This window comes from Cataglyphis hispanica, chromosome 7 (assembly GCF_021464435.1).
Source record: "Cataglyphis hispanica isolate Lineage 1 chromosome 7, ULB_Chis1_1.0, whole genome shotgun sequence".
Lineage (NCBI taxonomy): Eukaryota > Metazoa > Arthropoda > Insecta > Hymenoptera > Formicidae > Cataglyphis > Cataglyphis hispanica.
This window is the reverse complement of record NC_065960.1, coordinates 5,911,518-5,931,299: the sequence shown is the minus strand read 5'-3', so window position 1 is coordinate 5,931,299 and position 19,782 is coordinate 5,911,518. Positions and strand designations below refer to the sequence as shown.

The 19,782-nt window shown below is 30.6% G+C and overlaps 3 protein-coding genes across 12 annotated transcripts; 2 read left to right on the top strand and 1 right to left on the bottom strand.

Moving 5' to 3' along the window:
* The first annotated feature begins 218 nt into the window (after positions 1-218).
* Positions 219-3,290, top strand: LOC126850809 (SET and MYND domain-containing protein 4-like). Of its 3 annotated transcripts, XM_050594160.1 has the most exons (7): positions 291-391; positions 481-1,619; positions 1,703-1,983; positions 2,140-2,298; positions 2,400-2,543; positions 2,618-2,819; positions 2,938-3,290. In XM_050594160.1, exons 2-7 carry the CDS (start codon positions 527-529, stop codon positions 2,943-2,945), a joined length of 1,887 nt encoding a protein of 628 aa, XP_050450117.1. In that variant the 5' UTR covers positions 291-391; positions 481-526; the 3' UTR covers positions 2,946-3,290. The 3 variants fall into 3 exon arrangements, with proteins under 3 accessions (XP_050450116.1, XP_050450117.1, XP_050450115.1); XM_050594159.1 differs by having other exon boundaries at positions 219-325; positions 2,618-3,290; XM_050594158.1 differs by having other exon boundaries at positions 2,618-3,290.
* Positions 3,291-4,386: 1,096 nt separating this feature from the next.
* Positions 4,387-13,543, bottom strand: LOC126850814 (protein 5NUC-like). Of its 6 annotated transcripts, none has more exons than XM_050594171.1 (9): positions 13,404-13,543; positions 8,922-9,258; positions 8,055-8,286; positions 6,632-7,231; positions 5,586-5,750; positions 5,410-5,514; positions 5,174-5,344; positions 4,772-4,961; positions 4,387-4,657 (listed from the first exon to the last, which is right to left on the bottom strand). In XM_050594171.1, the coding sequence occupies exons 2-9, from the start codon at positions 9,059-9,061 to the stop codon at positions 4,464-4,466; spliced, it is 1,797 nt and encodes a 598-aa protein (XP_050450128.1). In that variant the 5' UTR covers positions 9,062-9,258; positions 13,404-13,543; the 3' UTR covers positions 4,387-4,463. The 6 variants fall into 6 exon arrangements, with proteins under 6 accessions (XP_050450128.1, XP_050450127.1, XP_050450123.1 ...); XM_050594170.1 differs by lacking the exon at positions 13,404-13,543 and adding an exon at positions 11,750-11,768; XM_050594166.1 differs by lacking the exon at positions 13,404-13,543 and adding an exon at positions 10,364-10,501 and having other exon boundaries at positions 8,922-9,254.
* LOC126850823 (apyrase-like) lies at positions 13,257-18,660 on the top strand. 3 transcript variants are annotated; one of them, XR_007687598.1, is made up of 13 exons: positions 13,257-13,386; positions 14,580-14,717; positions 15,092-15,317; positions 15,549-15,665; positions 15,727-15,807; positions 15,978-16,179; positions 16,413-16,518; positions 16,756-16,850; positions 16,907-17,061; positions 17,135-17,314; positions 17,413-17,480; positions 17,566-17,660; positions 17,794-17,844. XR_007687598.1 is itself a non-coding variant. In XM_050594187.1 (12 exons), exons 2-12 carry the CDS (start codon positions 14,587-14,589, stop codon positions 18,023-18,025), a joined length of 1,620 nt encoding a protein of 539 aa, XP_050450144.1. In that variant the 5' UTR covers positions 13,257-13,386; positions 14,580-14,586; the 3' UTR covers positions 18,026-18,660. The 3 variants fall into 3 exon arrangements, 2 of the variants coding, with proteins under 2 accessions (XP_050450144.1, XP_050450145.1); XM_050594187.1 differs by lacking the exon at positions 17,413-17,480 and having other exon boundaries at positions 17,794-18,660; XM_050594188.1 differs by lacking the exons at positions 13,257-13,386; positions 17,413-17,480 and adding an exon at positions 13,595-13,723 and having other exon boundaries at positions 17,794-18,660.
* Positions 18,661-19,782: the final 1,122 nt, after the last annotated feature.

Genomic DNA, 19,782 nt, shown 5'->3' with positions numbered 1-19,782 from the left:
TTTATCTATTTGTTTACATACTTATTTATTTAATAATTAATAATTATGATTGTTGAAAATATGTATATAATTTATAATATAATTCGTCATAGTATATTTATCATATATCATGTTTGCAGTTCAGCTGTGTGAACTCAGTGCAGCTATGAAGAACCTTAAGTCTTAAGGTCTGCTACTGGACGCAGGAAGGTTGTTGAGCATGATCTTATCAATACTCGACGTTGATTTGTTGGTTTTAAAAGTAAGAACCAATCACGTTCGATTACTCCCCAACTGTTGAATCAGCTCAATCCATTATCTTAAAAGATCTCTGTACTTCGAAATGGTGCGTCGATCTTATCGATTCTTAAATTAGTATTTTAATCAACGAATATTTAAATTCTCCTAAGCGGTAATAATTTGCATAAATACTTTTTTTACGATTTTTTACAAATTTATATTCATATTAGTTGAAACTTATTTGGGTTTTCCTCTTTTTAGATTTTACTGTACAAGTATTAGAGCGATATATTTTTAAGAAAACAAAATGGATAAAATAGCGGCTACGTTTAATGAACGATTGATTGTAACAAATAAGCAACGTGAACTCACAGATACATATAAGAAACTTAAGACTGACCAGGAACGTGTTATATTTACTCTTAATGTTATGCTTGAATATGATATGATTCCTAATACAACTGGTAAACCAAAAAATGCCAAAGAATCCGAGAAATTACGGGAGCAAGGCAATAAAGTTTTTATCAAAGGAACTCTCAATAACATGACATGCATTGAAGCTCTGAAATTGTATACGAAGAGTATAGCCTTTGCCCCTTATCCATCTGAGCAACTCGCTCTTGCTTATGCCAATAGATCAGCAGTTTTATTTCAATTAGGTTTACATTCAGAATGTATTCAGGACATTGACAGAGCATTAGCTTTAAATTATCCTGATAATTTAAGGGCAAAACTCTATGTACGTAAAACAGAATGTTTAATGATTTTAGAAAATTATTCCGTGGATAATATTTTGAAGGAAGCGCAGCATTGGCTAGATAAAATGTCTTTGAATGATGCGAGTCGAAAGAAATTACAATCAAAACTTGATTTTTTACATTATAAGGCTGTACAGACAGAACAATCTGTCAAAGATATTTTGATATGCACAAAAGTGAAGAAATCTGGAAATGAATCTTCTCTCCCTACTATTGAATCTCACAATGATGAAGTTCCATGTGCATTAGATGCAGTAGCTATAAAATATAGTACGCACTATGGCAGACATGTTATTGCTACTCGTGATATTCATCCCGGCGAAGTAATTGCTGTGGAAAAGCCTTATGCATTGTTATTAACGCAACAAAACATACAGACGCACTGTTCAAATTGTTTGAAGGTATGTTGGGCGAATATACCCTGCAATTATTGCACTTATGCTATGTATTGCTCAGAGGAATGCAGATATGCTGAATGGAAAAGATATCATGATATAGAATGTGCTGTCTTTCCTGCTTTGATTGAATATGAATGTTATAATACTGATTTACTTAGCATAAGACTTACTGTGCTTGCTATAAGAGAAGCTGGTGGTATAAAAGAATTAAGAACTATGCTGGAAAACCTTGATAAATGTGATGGTATTAATAAAATTTTCACCTCTTTTTTCATTCTTAATATAACAACAATCTTAATATAACAGCATACAACACTATTGTTTTAGATCCACGGACAAAGGGCTTCTCTCAAGATGGAAAATTACATAGCGATAAATACATTAGCATATATAATCTTGTGACAAATACTGAAAAAAGGCCTGTCTCCGATCTATTCAGGAGATCTTTAGATACTTGCCTTATTTTATATTTCTTAGCAACACGTACTGTGATGTTTGGTGCTAAATTACCAGAAGATTTAAACGTTTTAGCGAAAAACGATGATGTTACATTTATTGGAGGTCTCATTTTAAGACATCAACAGATAATTCCCAGCAATATTCACACTGTATGATATTGGCTATGTATTTTAATTATATACATTGATTGTGTGTGCATTTTTATTTATTAGTTATTTATTTTCGCAATAGTTTAATACGATCAATTATTACTCATTTTTTCTTTACAAATTTTCTTTGTCAGTGTTATTTAAATGTGATTTCAGTTCAGTGAGGAGCAAGGCTTAGAATGTGTGGAACGCGGTATAGCTGCAATGCCATTTTTGAGTTTAATTAATCATAGCTGTGATCCAAATATATTTAGACACTCAAGATCTAAACATATGGTGATATACGCCATGTATCCCATTCAAAAAGGCAAGCAGGTATATTAAATTGTTGGAAATATTGTTTATTATATTATGTTTACTATATTAATGTTTACTATATTATGTTTATTATATATCAATGTTATGTTTTAATATAGCTCTTTGATAATTATGGTGAACATTATGCTGTTATACCGAAAACAACGAGACAACAGAAGTTACTCAAACAGTATTTTTTTACCTGTAATTGTTTTCCTTGCCAGGAAAACTGGCCTATGTATCACGAATTACAATCATTTAAGGTAAATAATAATTACTTTAATTAAGAAATAAAAAAATAGTTGATATCATATTTTATTTGTCTTTTAAATTGCAGACTTTAGTGAAGAAAGTAGAGGATAAGGCTAAGATAAGAGAGGCATTGCGAAAATTTAATACATATGTTGATCTAGCGACTGAAGATAATGTGCAAGATAAACCTTATATTATCGAAGACTTATTGAAGATGATAAAAATACTGCATAATTGTGCGCCGATGCCTTGTGAAGAAATGAATAACGTCATCGAGACATTAAAACGTGTGTACGATTTGAACGGAAATAGATTTGAAATACCACAAATATGCACATATCAAAAGTAAAAAAAATTTTATTTATATGTTTGACTGATAAAATAATTATTGTTACTATTTGATAGGTGACTAATCTATAAAAAGGACTTTATAGACTTCCTAAAAGAAAAAAAGGGAGAGATTAACATTTTTTTTGTTTAATATATGATAGACTTTCTAAGAGGAAGAGATTAATATTTTTTTTATGTATGATGTTTTTTCAAAAAATTATTTAAGAATTTTATTAAAAGTATTTATATATAGTATTATATATATAACAATATTTTTCTATTATAAAAATATAAATATATTTATACATTATTAAATATATTTATACATTACTAATTATATTTATTAAATCTTAAGATTTTAGCAAATATAATATTAAAATGTAATGTTAATACCAAGATTTTAACAAATGTAATGTTTTTAAAATGTAATAAAATAAATGATGCTGTGCGTTAAGTTTGTGCTTTTCATTTTGTGCATTATCTTATATAATTCCTAAAACAAATAAGAATATACGATGTATTTATTCTATATATCAGGGTTGGTAAATTTTTTCTTTCTTTTTTTTAAGAGCTAAACATTTTTTTTAAACATATTTACATTATATATATATATATATATATATATATATATATATATAATATATATATATATCAACATTGCACTATAAAATGAAATAGTAAATACATAACATATACATAATACATACATATGACATATATACAGACATTTTTTAAGAATATGATTTTTCGACGTTTTGGAATATTCTAAACATATTGACATACCTGTTATAAAATTTTAGATTTTTTGAGAAATGTTTGTACACGCTCTAACTTTTGCAAATTATTAAATATCGGATTAAATTTTTTTACATAAATAGAATATCATTAAAGGATTGTTGGTATTGAATTTAGTAAGAATAAGTGAAAAGGTTTATTTGTTAAAAAATTTTGAATTTTTTGAAAAATGCCTGCATACACGCTCTAACTATCGTAAATTTTGAGATATCGAGTTAAATTTTTTTGAACACATGAATAAAGTATTATTAAAGAATGATTGATATTGAATTTAGTGGGGATCGGTGCGATAGTATCGACGAGATACTATTAAAAACTATTAAGCCTGGGTAAATTTTTGTGATCATCAAAAGCCCGGTGAGCCCGAATGTAATTGAAAAATATTTTAATGTTATCGACCATTTAACTGCATCGAAGTTAATAACATGAATTATTTAATTCATATGGTAATTTTAATTTATCCGATTATTGTTTTATTATTAAAAATACTGATGAGATATCATTAAAGACTCATGATCTTATAAAATATAAGATTGGTATAGCACAATAAGTCTTATTGTCTAATAAAAGCATATATATATATATATATATATATATATATATATATATATATATATGCTTTTATTCTATTAATAAGTCACAATAAATAAATAATATCGAAATAGAAAGAGCGAAGGAGAGAAGAATGGGAGAGTAAGACTGTAAAAGATAATATAGCGTATTAAAAAGTTCGAGATATAACTGTTTAATTATAATCATTTAGTCACAAATTGATATTTAATCATATTAAATTAATAGTATTTTCTTTATGTCATCAATAGCCAAGTAATGATTGGTAAAAGAATTGTCATTCCAATCGGTCGATACGTCATCCCGAAATTATCTAAGTACATCGTATCTACGTATGTGTCATTTACGTACGAAATTCTCCATTCCACCCCTGGATATACCGGACTGTGTTTAGTGAAATATCGCTCCAATACATCCGCCATAGTGATACCTGTTAAAATTTCATCGTGATAAATTTTCGATAGATATGATGGAGATATAAAGTAAGATGATTAAATTAGAAAATATATATACAAAACGAATGTTATGCGATATATAAACATACTCAGCGGGATTGTTTTAACAGTTTCCAACATATGAAAACCATCTCCGCCCTTTGCAAGGAAATCATTTATAAGGATATTGTAGGTGAGATTTTGTTGAAGTTTGCTATACGTCGGTACTCGACAAGCGGCGCATTGTACTTGAACGGAAACCACCCTTGAGTTCGGCGGTCGGTTTGTGTTATATGTCACCTGTATAAATAATGCAAGTTATTAATCTTTGACGGAACACGAGTTGGAACAATTATATACTCAAAGTTTTGATATTCAAATAATTGCCAAGCAAAAAAAAAATGATAATGTTTATAAGATTTAATACGACTTTTTTTAGATAAATATCGATTTTATTTTTAAAATAAATTTTATATATATATATATATATATATATATATATATATATATACCTGCAATCCCGAGTATTGTAGAAAAGCGCCGAATAAATTGCCGGTGGAAGTTACGTTGTCGAGATTATGAACGCTCCATTCTAACATCGAAAGAATCTGTTTCCCTGTTACGGAAGCTTTAACAACGACATTTCCGAAGGGCAAAACGCTTATAACATCTTTCCGGGTGACCTGTAAATGTTGCGTTTGCGAATAAAAATGAAAATATTGTGAAAGAGAAATGCGTAATTAATTACCTGATCATTTCTCGCTCTGGTGATGGACGTTCTAATGCTGCCGCTGTTTACAATCGCGATGGCAGCATCCGTCCAACCGTCCTTGTTCAAGTATTCCCCAGCATACTGCAAACAAAGAAAACAGGCTTATTATTAGAGAGAAGAAGAGACATCATTAAATTAATTAAAAATCTTACATAATCAAGTATAGCGTCGCAGATTAAATTTCCCATGTTGCATTCCTGTCGTCTGCAATTCTTGCTGTCTCCGTCGATGAGTACTCGTGTCTGTCCGATGACTTTCCGTTCCAAATCATCAACGGGTCCTCTTTTATCATCTATCAATTTTAGAACATCTTTCGCCTGTAGAAAACAGTAACAAAAATCATATTTTAAATATATATGTGTTTTAAAGTAACATATTTTTTCATATTTCTTATGTGCATGTGTAATCATTACAGATATGTTTTTATATAGTAAATATTTTGTGTACTTATATTATACAAGGTAAGGCATTTAAAATATTATAAATATTATCTCTGTAAGTATATTATAGCAAAAGATGTTTTAGATTTTAGATACAAATTGTTTGGTTTAAAGAGAGAAAAAAGATGTAGAAATTGGTTTAATCTTGAGTGTTGGTCATCATCAAGGTCATGTGAAAATCAACTTAGTTTTTTTTTTTAATAAAACTATCCTAACTTTTTTATATAAATGGATTCCTTGCAATATTCGGTGTAGAAAGAGTAGGATGGCCAAAAATTGAATAGTTTATGAGATATTTTATATTTTAACTTGACATAATTTTATATATATATACATATATATATATATATATATATATATATATATATATATCCATTTTCCGAAGAAAAATTATATATTTTTGCAAAGAGCAGCTATGATGTTGATGCTATGACGTGATTTTGAAAAATGACTTTAGTTAAAATTCAAGATTATTAACTTCTTATTCCCTCAAAATCCTATAAATTTTAAGTTATTTTTTTGTATAATATCAACTTTTGGAGAAAACATTTTGTAATACTCTAAATGCCTCACCTTAGGAACATTTATACACAATTATAAAAATGTATATATATTATATATTTCTTTTTATTGTTAAATAATAATATTTAAATAATAATTTTTTTCTAATATATTATAGTTTTTCTAATATTAATTTTTTTCTTGCTATTTTTTTGGCATTTTTTAAAATTGTTTTTTTTTTTTTCAAAAATATTTACCTGCTCCACAGTGGCGTCCACAAGAATAGGATTTCCCTCGATGTATGTTATCTCTCCTCTAGCGTCAAAGTTGACGGAAAAGTTACCCAAATACTTGGTGTAAGCATACGCCTGAACAACATAAGCTTTTCTGCCGCTCTTCTGCGTCACTTCTGTGGGATAGAAGCCTTCCGGTGCCTCAACATCCGGCGGTGTGCCACGATACAGAAAGGTATTGGTGTGACCGCCGATCACCAAATCGATATCCTCGACCTCCTGGGCGATCTTCTTGTCGATCTCGTAACCCGAATGACCTAGAGCGATGAGAATGTCGACACCCTGCTCTTTCAGCCTCTTAGCTTCACGTTGGATGGATTCCACCTCGTCCTTGAAAATCACATTCTCCGTAGACGACAGAATCTTCGTCTCCTTTGTGAGATAACCAATCACGCCGATTTTGTTGCCGTTGACTTCGAGAATCGTGCTGTTTTTTAGATTGGTGGCGGCCAGGTCTGGTTGTTTGGTAAGATCCAGATTCGCCGCCAGAATAGGATACGAGGCGTTTTGTATAAAGGGTATCAGACCTTTGACGCCATCGTCGAATTCGTGGTTGCCCAAGGACTGTCAGAATTCAATCACATGCAATATATACGATCAAACCGATGTTATTTAAATATTGTAATTTGCGCGATCATTTTATCCATATCTATAAATATAGATGTAAAAAAATATTTTTTAATTAAAACGTTGAAAAAAAATTTTTTTTTATTAAAAATAAAACGCATTTTTTCATTATTTTTGAAATATATATAATATTATATCTTGCTTCATATTTTTAAAAATATTATAATAAAAAAACAAAGTTTTTATGATTTTACGTAATTTATTTTTCTTTGTAAGTAATTTTAATGAGCTTTTTGTAAATTATATCAAATACATGACGACATGAAATAATTTTCATTTACATGCATAACAAAAATTTTTATTATGCATCCAATTAAAAATTATCCAAATTATATTGTGTTATCATTTTAATCGCAAAAATCTCATTAATTCATTAAAACTATTTTCAAAAATAAAAAAAATAAAAAGATTAGTTTTTAATTTATAAAATGTTTACACTTGTGAATTGAGAATAGATGAAATCGATTGTAAGAGATTTTAGTACTTTTTAATTATAGTAAAGATGTTAAAAATACATATATGAAAAGAAAAACCAAATTTTGAGAAACGAGGCTTGTTTTTCTATCACAAAAAACTACTTTTCATACTTTCAAAAAAAAAATTAATTTTTCTTCTATTAACATCCTTATCTGTAAACTGCTATTTGCATATATTTACATATAACTTATCTCTATAGAATGAGTTATGCAACTTTTTTTGCGAACCAATGATCAAACTGAGAAATTATATTTTTCAAAAATTAAAAGCAGTCGATATTTACTATAGCGTCCGGATGTAAGAGATTCATAAACCAAGCCACGGCCTCCCATTTGTACACGTTGTACCAGGCGCTCCCTTGATAAGTGTCGCCGGCATTTAGAAAGATCGTCGACGGCGATTTCGATCTCGCTTGGCGGACTAAAGTCGCGATTCTTGCAAAACCTCCATAACACTTCCTGGCAGCGGAGTCCTTCGGCGTGCACGTTGTGGATAATTGCGACGTCTCCTCGAATCTGAGAATGTTCCGCAGCAAAGTCTTAATTTCAGACGGTGCAGGCTACGATTTAAATAAGCCAATTACGACTTTGGAAGAACGAAGAAATTTTCTCGTCAAATTACGTTCGTATATAAAAAACACACTCACGCATATTTAATTAGCATATGGGCGCGGAATGTAATTAACTGCCTTATTCGTGATTAGCGTAGTGGCAGTAATTGTTGGTAGCGTGACGCAAAATTACACAAAATTGTAATTGTATGTGTGTGAGATGTATAAAGAGTAAATATTATATATCTTTATAGAAGTCAAACTAATTAACTTCGCTAATATATCATGTGTTCTAATATCGAAATTAAGAAATATGTATTAAAAGAGTAAATATTATATAAATTTCTTATCTAAAGATCAACTCCATTAATATATTAAGTGTCCATATCAAAATTGAGAAAATTAAAAAAAGCAGAATTGATCGGTTTGGTTTCTCAGAAACTCATATATACGTTAATAATGTTTATTTTGTTCAAATAATATATAATTAATTACTTATAATGCAATCTATTTTGCATTATCAAATTTTTAATATAAGAAAAGAGAGAGAGAGAGATTTCAAATAATATATTTTTTTTTAAGAGACAAAAAATTACTTACCTCGCATGCATGTCATTCGTGTGAACGATTCTGATGGTAAATTCTTCATCCTTTCGTAAAGTGGGGTTTGCAAAAGTTTTGCTCGCGAGTATCAGCACCGCGATAATGCAATAGTAGTTTATAAGCAAAGCAATCGGCATCTTTGTTTATCACTATTTCTACGTCTTGTTTTGACTTTTGATTGTGCTTCTTTATAATCTCTTCTTTGTGTCTCGCTTATCTCCTTATTTGTAGTTCCGATAAGACGCGTACTGGATGTGGCCAATTATATTGTCGCCTCGGTTTTTCTCATATTAGTCAAATTATTATATTGCATTTTTCAACATGAGACGTCTCTCTGAAAGAATTTTTATTTGAGATTTAATTTACATTATAATACAATTCTTTTTTTAATTTTTAGTATCTAATGATTGTGCGCGAATATACACTTAGAATGAAAGAGAAACTATGTAATATTTTAAACAACCGAAATATATATATATATATATATATATATATATATAGACTTTTATTTGCATTTTCCACATTTATAGAGTACGAAAATCTGCGCCCACCTGGTTACTACGATTTATTGCGAAATTTATAACCGAGATTTGCCAAGAATTTTAAAGGTTCGCACTATCGCGTTTGAGAAACTGTCATATCTTTCAAGAGAAAATCAATTCGATTTGAAAACTGTCTAATTTATCAAGAGATGTAATAGTAATGACAATTTTTTCCCTCGTTTTTTAACATAATGAAATATTATCTCCCATCAGAAAAAGTTTCTTATCTAAATACTTTAGAAATACCGTTTCCAATTTCTTTTTTTGATAAGAATAAATGAAGATATGATCTATTGAAAGACACTCACATTACGAAATCATATCTTTAAATACTTTATATATATAATATTTTCATATAATAAACACACATATATATTTTTATATAATAAACACACACATATATATACACACGCGCGTGCGCACATACACACACACACGCACACACACATACACTTCTGTGTAATATTATTAATTCGCTATAAGCGACGGCGTTCAATGACAGATTGAATAACACCGCGTGTAGAAAATGAACAATGACATGTGACCACGTAAATTATTATGCGCCAAGCAACATTCCGCATTTATATGCGTATCACGTGTAATGCAAGACAACTTTCGCGAAAGCGAGAGGTAAAATCACGTTTCCCAAGTTGAATTCCGAGGACTGAACAATCACTTTCGTTAATTTTTCTAAATTTCAATAATTTTTATTAAATTTAAATAATTTTTCCAATGTGCGCTCTTAGTGTGAGCATTTCAAAGAATTTTATTATATTTATTATTTTTTGTATTATCAATTTTTTTCTTCTCCTTTTCCCGAAGGGGAAGAAAAAGGAGCAAACCGAGGATCAAAACACGCGCCGTCACTTTAATTACGAAAGAACTGCTTGTAAACACGGGTTTAATCACATACGAGAGTACTCGAGAGTATACTGATCGCTCTTCCGCGTTATCGAGGATGCGACGATGAGAGAGCAGCAAGAGAGAACGAAACGATTTTGACGAACGAGCCGCGCCAACTGAATATGATCGGCGTCGTTGCGTGCAGACCCCACCGGACCTTTTTTTCTCTACTGGAGCTCCTGCTCAAATACCGTAGTTATCCATTCTCCGTTGAGGATGCTGTAGCTCTTTCAAGAGATCTTAAAATGAATTAAGAAATTCGATCGGCTTTTTTAATTTTAATATGATTTTTATTTAATTTTATTTGATATAATGATTTTATTTGAATCAAAAAAACTCGTCGCTATTTTATCACGACCGTCTTGTTGCGCAAAAAACAAGTGATTTTGTTACGTTTTATTTATTTATTTTCTTTTTAGTATATTAGATCAAAGGCATAAATAGATAGAATGATTAGGCATGCTTAATCAAAAAGTGGCGTATAATTCTCTTTCACAAAACATTCATTTATAATGGGGTTTTGTCATAATTGCTGTTTCAGCATGAGTTAACTACATGAATTAAATACAGATGACAATGCATTTATTTGTTACAGGAATTCTATTTAAATGTTGCGCATAGACACAAGAGAAAAACTTAATATATTTTTTTTTAACTTAAATATATTTTGTATAAAATAAATCTTAAAAAAAGCACACTGTTATTATCTTTATTTTATCAGATTTCTTATCATCGTAGCTTCACTTAATTAACCATTGATCCATCGATATGATCATCGGCTTTAAAAAACAAAATCATTTTTATCTTTTGAATGACAGATCTTGCACAAATAAGACATTGATTTTTATTAAGACATTGATCTGTTACGTAGAAGGAGGGGGAAACTTTCACTTTCACTTACGTTTTATATTTTTCATATAATATAAATAAAAATAGTTATATTTACATTTTTATTTCTCGAATTGCTTCAACTATTAATTTTTTGCTAATATAAATTTTGTTATTTTAATTTTTATTCAGGCAATTTGCCAGGCAATTTATCAAGCAATAGACCACTCTATTCTAATTTGCTCACTTAAATAGGATATTTAAATTTATATATGAATATCCTGTGAGACTCTTATGTAATTATTCTCTTTAGACTTAACACTTAGATTTATATTGTCACTTCTACCTTTGTTAGAGATTCAATCAATGTTACATTGTTAACAATAAACAATTACTTGTGACGTCCAACAATTTGCTCGCTTGCATCCAGATGAGATTTTAATGACTTCCTCAATCTTGGTGACGTAATCAAGATAAAAATAAACAGTATCAATTTTGCGCTCATTTACACGGTTAAAATATAATATAAAACGCAAATATAGAACTCTTTACTTTTCTGTAAGAGAGCCAGAGTGCCGGCCAAGTTGCTCCATAATTTCCTTGGCATCCTATTCTTCCGCTCGTTATTCGTTTTCCCGTCCGATATTACGGGCCTCCTATTTGTAAGAAATAAATGATCGTGAATCATAAATTGACGTGACACGAAGCAATTTATTTACTGGCAGAGACCTTAAACTGTTTTCGTCGCGCATTACGATCGCGTTCGCCATAATACAGAGAGTGATTCTAATTCTGTACAGTCAGAACACGAGTATCGTGCTAACGCAAATACAGATGCGATATCTTTTTTAGTACTTTTATTAATACTTTAGTATTTTTCTTCAGAGTAGATGCTTAATACGCAATTTTATTATCTAGATCGATCTGGAAATGGCTCAACGGCGTATATTAATTAATTCGACATAAAGATGTTATGCGTAAAAGATTTTTTTTTGTCCTTTTTTTTCCCCTGAAGCGCAACTATGCGAGAGAATTTTCGTTTCAATGCCAATGCACAAGTTTTCCGATCATGCATAAATTTGTGTAGATAATTAAACTAGTCGCAATGCATCCAGACCGGTTTGTTGAGCGGAATCATTTTTGTATTTTTTTTTTTTTAAACATATTTTATGTAATTTTATGCAAAACAGTGCGGATGAGATCTTGTTTCGTAGAATTAATTCTCTAGATTTATATTCCACATTTTTTCATCTCTATTTATTCGTTAGATTACGATTAATGTTACGCAACATTTTTTTTTTTTTATTGGAAAAAATTCATTACTTATTGATACCAAAAAAAAATTTATTTTCCACAATAAAATTATCTGGCAGATATTCTTGTAATACATGTCAGAATCTTTAATTTTATTTAATTCAATTTTTATTTTTTATTATTTTATTTTAATTTTATTATATTTTTTCAATCTTTAATTTTATTTGTAATTTAATTTAATTTTTATTTTTTATTATTTTAATTTTAATTTCATTTCATTTTTCCAATTTTCATTTCAATTTAGATTCTGATTCCCATAGCAAAAAAAAATTACGTTATTTATGTTTAAGATATGTTGGTATTCTAAAAAATTTGACAGCTACAATATAATTTAAGATCATTGTATCATATGTCGTGATAATTGAGCTTTGATAAATAAGTATCAAAGATGTAAAAATTGCATATCTCAAATTTGACGCGCTGCACACTTGAATAGAACTGATAATTTCGTTAAGAGTTTTATACATTTTACAACAGGAGCAACATAAGCAGCATAAGTCCATTGTGCAAATGCATTCTTTACTTTTGTAAAATGTTTATGTGCAATGTCACAGAGAGAGAGAGAGAGAGAGAGAGAGAGAGAGAGAGAGAGAGAGAGTTGATCGAATATATATACATATATGCACATGTATGTATGTGTATATGTGTATGTGTATATTAACGTAAAAAAAATAATATTTTATTTAAAAATAGAAAATGATTCGTGAGATTCGTTCTGAAATATTCTGTAATCACTCGCGTGTTAGGTAGGGGATTCGATAAACAACGTTCTTTTACGAAAGGAACAAAGACACACGCGGTCGGCGGAGAAATACAGTTCTCTACGAATATTCGACACGCGAGTTACCGACTCACTAAAAGATTAAAAAAAAAAGGTAAGATTCTCGCATACTTGCACGTTCAACGTGTATTATAATTCGTTCGGACACATTTACATATCGTTATCTATGTGTCATTTCGTAACTTCCAGAAACTTTATCTATATCGTAGTTTCACTTATTTGCTTACGCCGTTACGTTTCATTTAATTTCGTTCTTAATTTTTTTTTTTTTATTATTTGACCGCGATTTCACGTTTTCCACGAAGTGTGATTATTTTATCACGTTGACTTTTCGCTACTAAACTCGCAATATTTGCTTTTCCTCGCGTTATGATTGATGGGAACAGGGAAATGACGTAGTTGTATTGAAGCGGATTTTTTTATGTCACACAGTAATTATCGCACAAGTGTATAAATGAGTGAGCTTTTCAATCGATGAGATATCAGAAAGAAGTTTATAAAATCTACAATAGATGTTACTAGATAACCTAATTAAAAAAAAAAATATACAACGAGTTATTGATAAAAAAATTAAATATATATTATTACAAGAATTTTTGTTGTTGGAATAAAAAAATAAAAAAAATTATTTTTAGAAATTATTTGTTGTATATAGAGAGATAGATGCATAAATACATATAATTTTATTTTAATTTTCTGTAAAAAAATAAATTTACGTAACTTACATATTTGTATTTAATATACTTACGTATACTTTGAGTTCCTTTCTGTTGTTTCTCTGTACAATTTATTTAATCATTATATAATAATTACACATAATTACACATGCTTATAAATAATAAATTATAGGTAAATCTCTCAAAAGATTCATTTCGTTACTTTAATTTATCACTGTATCTATAATGATTATCTCGTCTGAGACGCAAGATTATGATTGTTTCTGACTCGTGCATAATTGCTTATATCATCTACCTTCTCACAATGATTGTCCACGTAAAATGTGTTATTAAAAAAAAAAATAATCATTTTCTTCTTGAGACAAAGAATTGAATAAGTTAGTGAAACGCTGTAGCCCGAAAGAGGTTTTAGTAAACACAGAGTATACTTTTAAAATATTTAAAAAGATGCGCCACGATCTCTTCTCGAGGGATATTAAATTTAAATAAGCTATAAAAAAATATAAAAAATTATTGTACAGTTCGATGACTTGTTTCAATCTCATCTGTGCTCGGTTATATATTCGTGGTAAACCCGCAATCATCGATTTAATGATATCTTTTCCAACAGGTGCAGCATGTACGCGCTGCCATTGCTCTCGTTGTTGTTCCAAGTCTGTTGCGGATTCACCGGACGTGGACTCTTTTATCCTGGTAGAACGGATCTCTTCGAGCTATCAATAATTCATTTGAATGATTTTCACGCCAGGTGAACAGTATCCTATTTCTAATTTTTTTTATCTAGTAGTCACGTTCGCGCGTCGCATGATTGTCTCTTATATAAATTCAGTCAAGTGTTGGATAAATTTATTAACTGACGATTTAACAAACGATTATTTTGTTCGCTTACAAAACTTTAACGTTATGACATGACGTCGATCAGTGAAAACCCTCGCCTTTGAAAACTATTATAAGTTTGGACTCGAGACGAATTTGTCGAGAGTCAAGGATAAACCAATTAATAATGTCGACGTCAACCTTGGTCCCCTTCCTTTGACTCTTGCGGGCCTTTTGATCATTTTATTATTTGTCGGAGCGTCAAAGCGTGACAACTTTGAGAAAACAGGAATGATGTCGACATAGATTCGAACAAACGGGCCCGACTTCTGGGACTTGCCGCGAAGGCCACGAGCAAGACTGCGTGGGAGGTATTGCCAGAGTTTACACGGCAGTTGATCAACTCCTTAAGGAACGGCCAAATGCAATTTTTCTGAATGCCGGCGATCATTTTCAGGGGACTCTTTGGTACAACATTCATCGCTGGAATGTCACCGCCTTGTTCATGAACATGTTGCCTCATGACGTCATGGTATAATCAAATACATCCGCATACGTTTAATTACGTTTTTTCTTGCACATTTGTTTGAGACAGAAATTTATCATGTTTATAAAAGAAAATAGTAATTAAAATAATATAAGTAAAACAGTCATATAAAGTTGAATCTATAGTTAATTACTATTCAGAGAAAAATAAAAATATGTATATTGCTAACGATGATTAAATCAATATTTAATTACCTTTAATTTTTTAATAACGTAGACGATTGGCAACCATGAATTCGATAATAAGATCGAAGGCCTTGTTCCCTTTCTTAAAAATGTCAAGGCGCCGGTTGTGGTAACGAATATCGATGATACCAAGGAGCCAACTATACAGGTTCGTAATATCCATTCATTTATTTGAAGAAGCATTTATTAATATACTTATAAATTTTTAGAATTTGTACAGAAACAGCACGATCATTGATAGAAATGGTACCAAAATCGGCGTTATTGGCGTCATCCTATCAACTACGAATGTGAGTAATCGATTATATTTTTTTCTGCAAAAGCGATTAAAAATATATTTTATTTAATATATTAAATTAATATATTAGATATATGTATATGTACGTATATAATTTTATATATAGGATATATTTGCAAAATACAGTGCATCAATTTTCTCAAGTTTATTGGATTCTTCCAGCTACTCGCGGATACGGGGAAATTAAAGTTCTTGGATGAAGTAGAAACGGTCAACGAGGAAGCCCAGCGATTGAAAGAAAAGGGAGTGGACATTATTATAGTATTAAGCCACTGTGGATTAGATGTAGATAGAATCATGGCTGCGAGATGTCCCTTGATCGATGTGATCGTCGGTGGCCACTCGCATACGTTCCTTTATACAGGTCTGAAAGCAAAGTCTTTTATATCGATAAAATATAAATTGAGCTTATATAAACTTTTTATTATAAAAACGTGAATATTTTCAAGAGCTATATTTATTATATGAAAACAAAAGGTTATTTTGCGCATTATAATTTTTTTTTCTATCTTCTCACTTGCAATATAACTATGACAGAAAATTTTATTGATGTAGTATTCTTAAATACGTAGCATTAATTATTATATGTATAAACAGGACCTCCGCCTTTCATTGATACACCGGTGGACGAATATCCTGTAGTCGTGACGCAAAATGAGACAAACAGAACGGTTCTCATCGTACAAGCAGCTGCTTTTACAAAGTACGCCATTCATTCATGAGAATATTTCAAGAGTACCGTTAAAAAAGGTCAATTCCTATCTGATGTCATGAGGTCGACTTTGATTAATTTATTTTATCATTTAATGGATAGATTTACTTAAATCTGCTAAAGAGAAAAAGGGGAAGAAGGGAGAAGATCGCGTTTAACATTCGCATATACACGTGCACTTGTAATAATTTCATTTATTTTAATTTTATCTAATTTTTTTTTTTAAAGATACTTGGGTAATTTAACAGTATGGTTCGATGACCAAGGCGAGGTCGTTGACTGGGATGGAAATCCCCTCCTTTTGGATCAGTCTATCGAAGAAAGTAAGCAGTCGACATTTAAAATAATATCTCAAATAATGTTATACATGTGTTTTTAGATTCGGAAATCCTGGAAGCTCTAAAGCCATGGAAGAAGGAAGTAGACGCAGAAGCGTCGAGAAAGATTGGCAGCACGAAAGTCTTACTGAGTCACAGCTGTTATACTAAAGAATGCAACATGGGAAATCTTATAACCGACGCCATGGTAGACGCGGTGGGTGTATAAAATATTTTTTAATTAAAATTATTAGATTTATTAAATTATAAATTATATATAAAAATTTTAGTTTGTCGATAAGGCCGAATATAAGACTCATTGGACGTATGCGGCGGTGGCCTGCATGAATCCAGGAGGAATTCGCACTTCCATAGAGGAATCTGTGATTACCTACGGTGATTTGATGATGGTCCAGCCTTTCGAAAACAATTGGGACACCCTCGAACTGACTGGAGAATCCATTAAAAAAGTCAGTTAAATTTTATATTTGCTAAAATATATATTTTGTTGCTTTATAAAAAAATTGAGATTAATTGAGATATAATTTAGATATTAATCTAATTTAAGATAAATTATAAGAAGAAAAACTGCGTCGTGGAAAATAGCGCCGTACAGATCAACATATGAATGTAAACGTGCGTTAATGGTGGCCTATCTTTGGAGACGTAACGACTGAATAGCGACCAGAGCGTAAATTAAATTTTATACTTTTTCTCGTAGATTTTGGAAATGGAAGGAATCTTAGCTTGGTCCGGGTTAAAAATTACTTACAAAGAGGCCAATAAAAAGCGAACTGTGATCGACGTTAAAATCAGGTATGTCTTATCGATAGAATTCTCATCCGTTTTGCAACAAAATTGGAGCATAAAGTAAATCTAATATCGTCACATTTATATAGATGTATTGAAAATTAATAGCGGCTTTAACCTTTGCTTAACGTACCGACAGGTGCCAAGCTTGTGAATATCCAGTATTCGAGGATTTGGTACACGATCAATGGTACAGAGTAGTTGTGCCAAGTTTCATGATCTCCGGCGGAGACGGCTATTACATTTTCAAGAATAATAGTCGTAATCACGAAATCGGCGGGCGCGATATGGATTACTTTATATCCTATGTGGAGAAAATGAGCCCAATATTGACGGGAATCGAGAGACGAATAACTTTTGTAGAGACTTAAAAATCGTCTTTAGATTATATTTCGCGATAGTAAAATTGCGTTTGAAAATATTGCATTTAATAACAAAGTATTCCGTTCAGAGAAGATATTTATTTTTGATAGTTGATTAGAGAAATGGAATCTTACGAAGTATAAAATTATTATTTTATGTTAATAATAAATTAAAATATTTATTATTTTTGGAAGAATTAAAAACACACCCTCGTATACAAATTATTTTTATATATTTTAAAATAAAATATAATAAGAGCATGTGAGTGAACTATTATATATCTTTTTTCGAAGTCTATCTTAATATTCTTTCTTCTCGAACAATTTTTAAAAAGTTTAACAAATAAATACTCCGTATACATAATAAAGCTTGATGTAGTTCGCGTGATAGTTGTAAGAAAGCAGGAAACATCGGTCGCTTATCTTGCGGTATCTCGGGAGATCGGGGCAGATGAAGCATTTAAATAATGTATCGAACAGGTGAAATAGCAGCTGTTCGTTCGTGTTCCTGCCCTCGACCAGAACGCGCGAATCGCTTTGTAGTACCGGCAAGGAACGCTGGTTTTTAGCGGCGAAAGAAAGAAAAAAAGAGATGTTCTGCAACAGTCCGATTAAAATAAACTCGAGCATATGCGTCTTCGTTATTTTATATGTATATTCAATTATTTCATATGTCCATCACATTTTTCTAATATTTTAATTCTTTACGATATAACGTATATGTATACATATGTCACAGATAATTATTATGTTATATATTATTTTTATAATAAGATATATATATATATATATATATATATATATATATATATATATATAGCTGCTCATTGCAAATTCATATTTTTTTTAAAAATAATTATATTTTAGAATATGCATTTTTTTATATTAATTGATTCTTCTTATAATTTTGTACAAAATTTACATAAAAATGTTAAGATAAGATAACCAAAAAATAAATAGTTGCGAGATATTTCATATAGTTTATGTAAAATTATGTCAAATTAAAATGTCTCGTAAATTAATTAATTTTTGGTCATTTTACCCTCGTAACCTTTTACGCCAATTATTGCAGGGAATCTATTTATATAAAAATTAGAGGGTGATTTTATTTAAAAATAATTAATAATAAGTTGATTTTCACATGACCTGGAAAATAATTTTAATTAAAATTCAAGATTAATGATTTTTCTTTCTCTTAAGACTCTATAAATTTTGTCAAAAAAATTTTTTTTACGATATCAAGTTTCGGAAAAAACATCTTGAAACACTTTAAATGCCCCTGTACATCTAAATGTGTATCTAATGCATTGTATCGTAATTTTTGCCATAACGAGAGAGCATAATGCGTGTACGTGCTGTCTGATATCGCCAGATGTCTCGCGAGCGTCCGCGATAGCGTCGCGACGACAATGAAGAGGCCGCGATGGCGCGACGTCTGGCGAGCAAGAGGCGGAGGCAGCTGCGCTGTCAAGTCGCGCGACCAGCGTGCGAGATTCAGAGAAGGAGGAGGAGGAGAAAGGGAGATAAAGCGTGAGCGGAGATGAACGGAGCGCGTGAATGAAGGTTGAACGAAGAGACTGGGCCGAGATATCGCCAGTGCCGTCATGCATTGACGGGGTGCCAATCTCATCTAGTCGATGAAATTAACTTCGCCAAGAAGTTTTCGTCTCATTCTACTTCACTCGTGTGTGTAACTTAATTATATGAAGAATTGCGAGATAAAGCGATTATTGTTATGTACAATGTGAAATTTTAACATTTTCTTC

Bases quoted from the DNA above. Each gene is read 5' to 3' on its own strand.
- LOC126850809 (XM_050594159.1), top strand. From the start codon at position 527: ATGGATAAAATAGCGGCTACGTTTAATGAACGATTGATTGTAACAAAT. The intron at 1,620-1,702 runs GTATTAATAAAA...CTATTGTTTTAG, and splicing joins AAACCTTGATAAATGTGATG to ATCCACGGACAAAGGGCTTC. The intron at 2,299-2,399 runs GTATATTAAATT...GTTTTAATATAG, and splicing joins CCATTCAAAAAGGCAAGCAG to CTCTTTGATAATTATGGTGA.
- LOC126850814 (XM_050594171.1), bottom strand. From the start codon at position 9,061: ATGCCGATTGCTTTGCTTATAAACTACTATTGCATTATCGCGGTGCTG. The intron at 7,232-8,054 runs GTAAATATCGAC...GAATTCTGACAG, and splicing joins TCTTACATCCGGACGCTATA to TCCTTGGGCAACCACGAATT. The intron at 5,751-6,631 runs GTAAATATTTTT...TGTTTTCTACAG, and splicing joins TGGACGCCACTGTGGAGCAG to GCGAAAGATGTTCTAAAATT.
- LOC126850823 (XM_050594187.1), top strand. From the start codon at position 14,587: ATGTACGCGCTGCCATTGCTCTCGTTGTTGTTCCAAGTCTGTTGCGGA. The intron at 14,718-15,091 runs GTGAACAGTATC...ATGTCGACATAG, and splicing joins TTGAATGATTTTCACGCCAG to ATTCGAACAAACGGGCCCGA. The intron at 15,666-15,726 runs GTTCGTAATATC...ATAAATTTTTAG, and splicing joins CCAAGGAGCCAACTATACAG to AATTTGTACAGAAACAGCAC.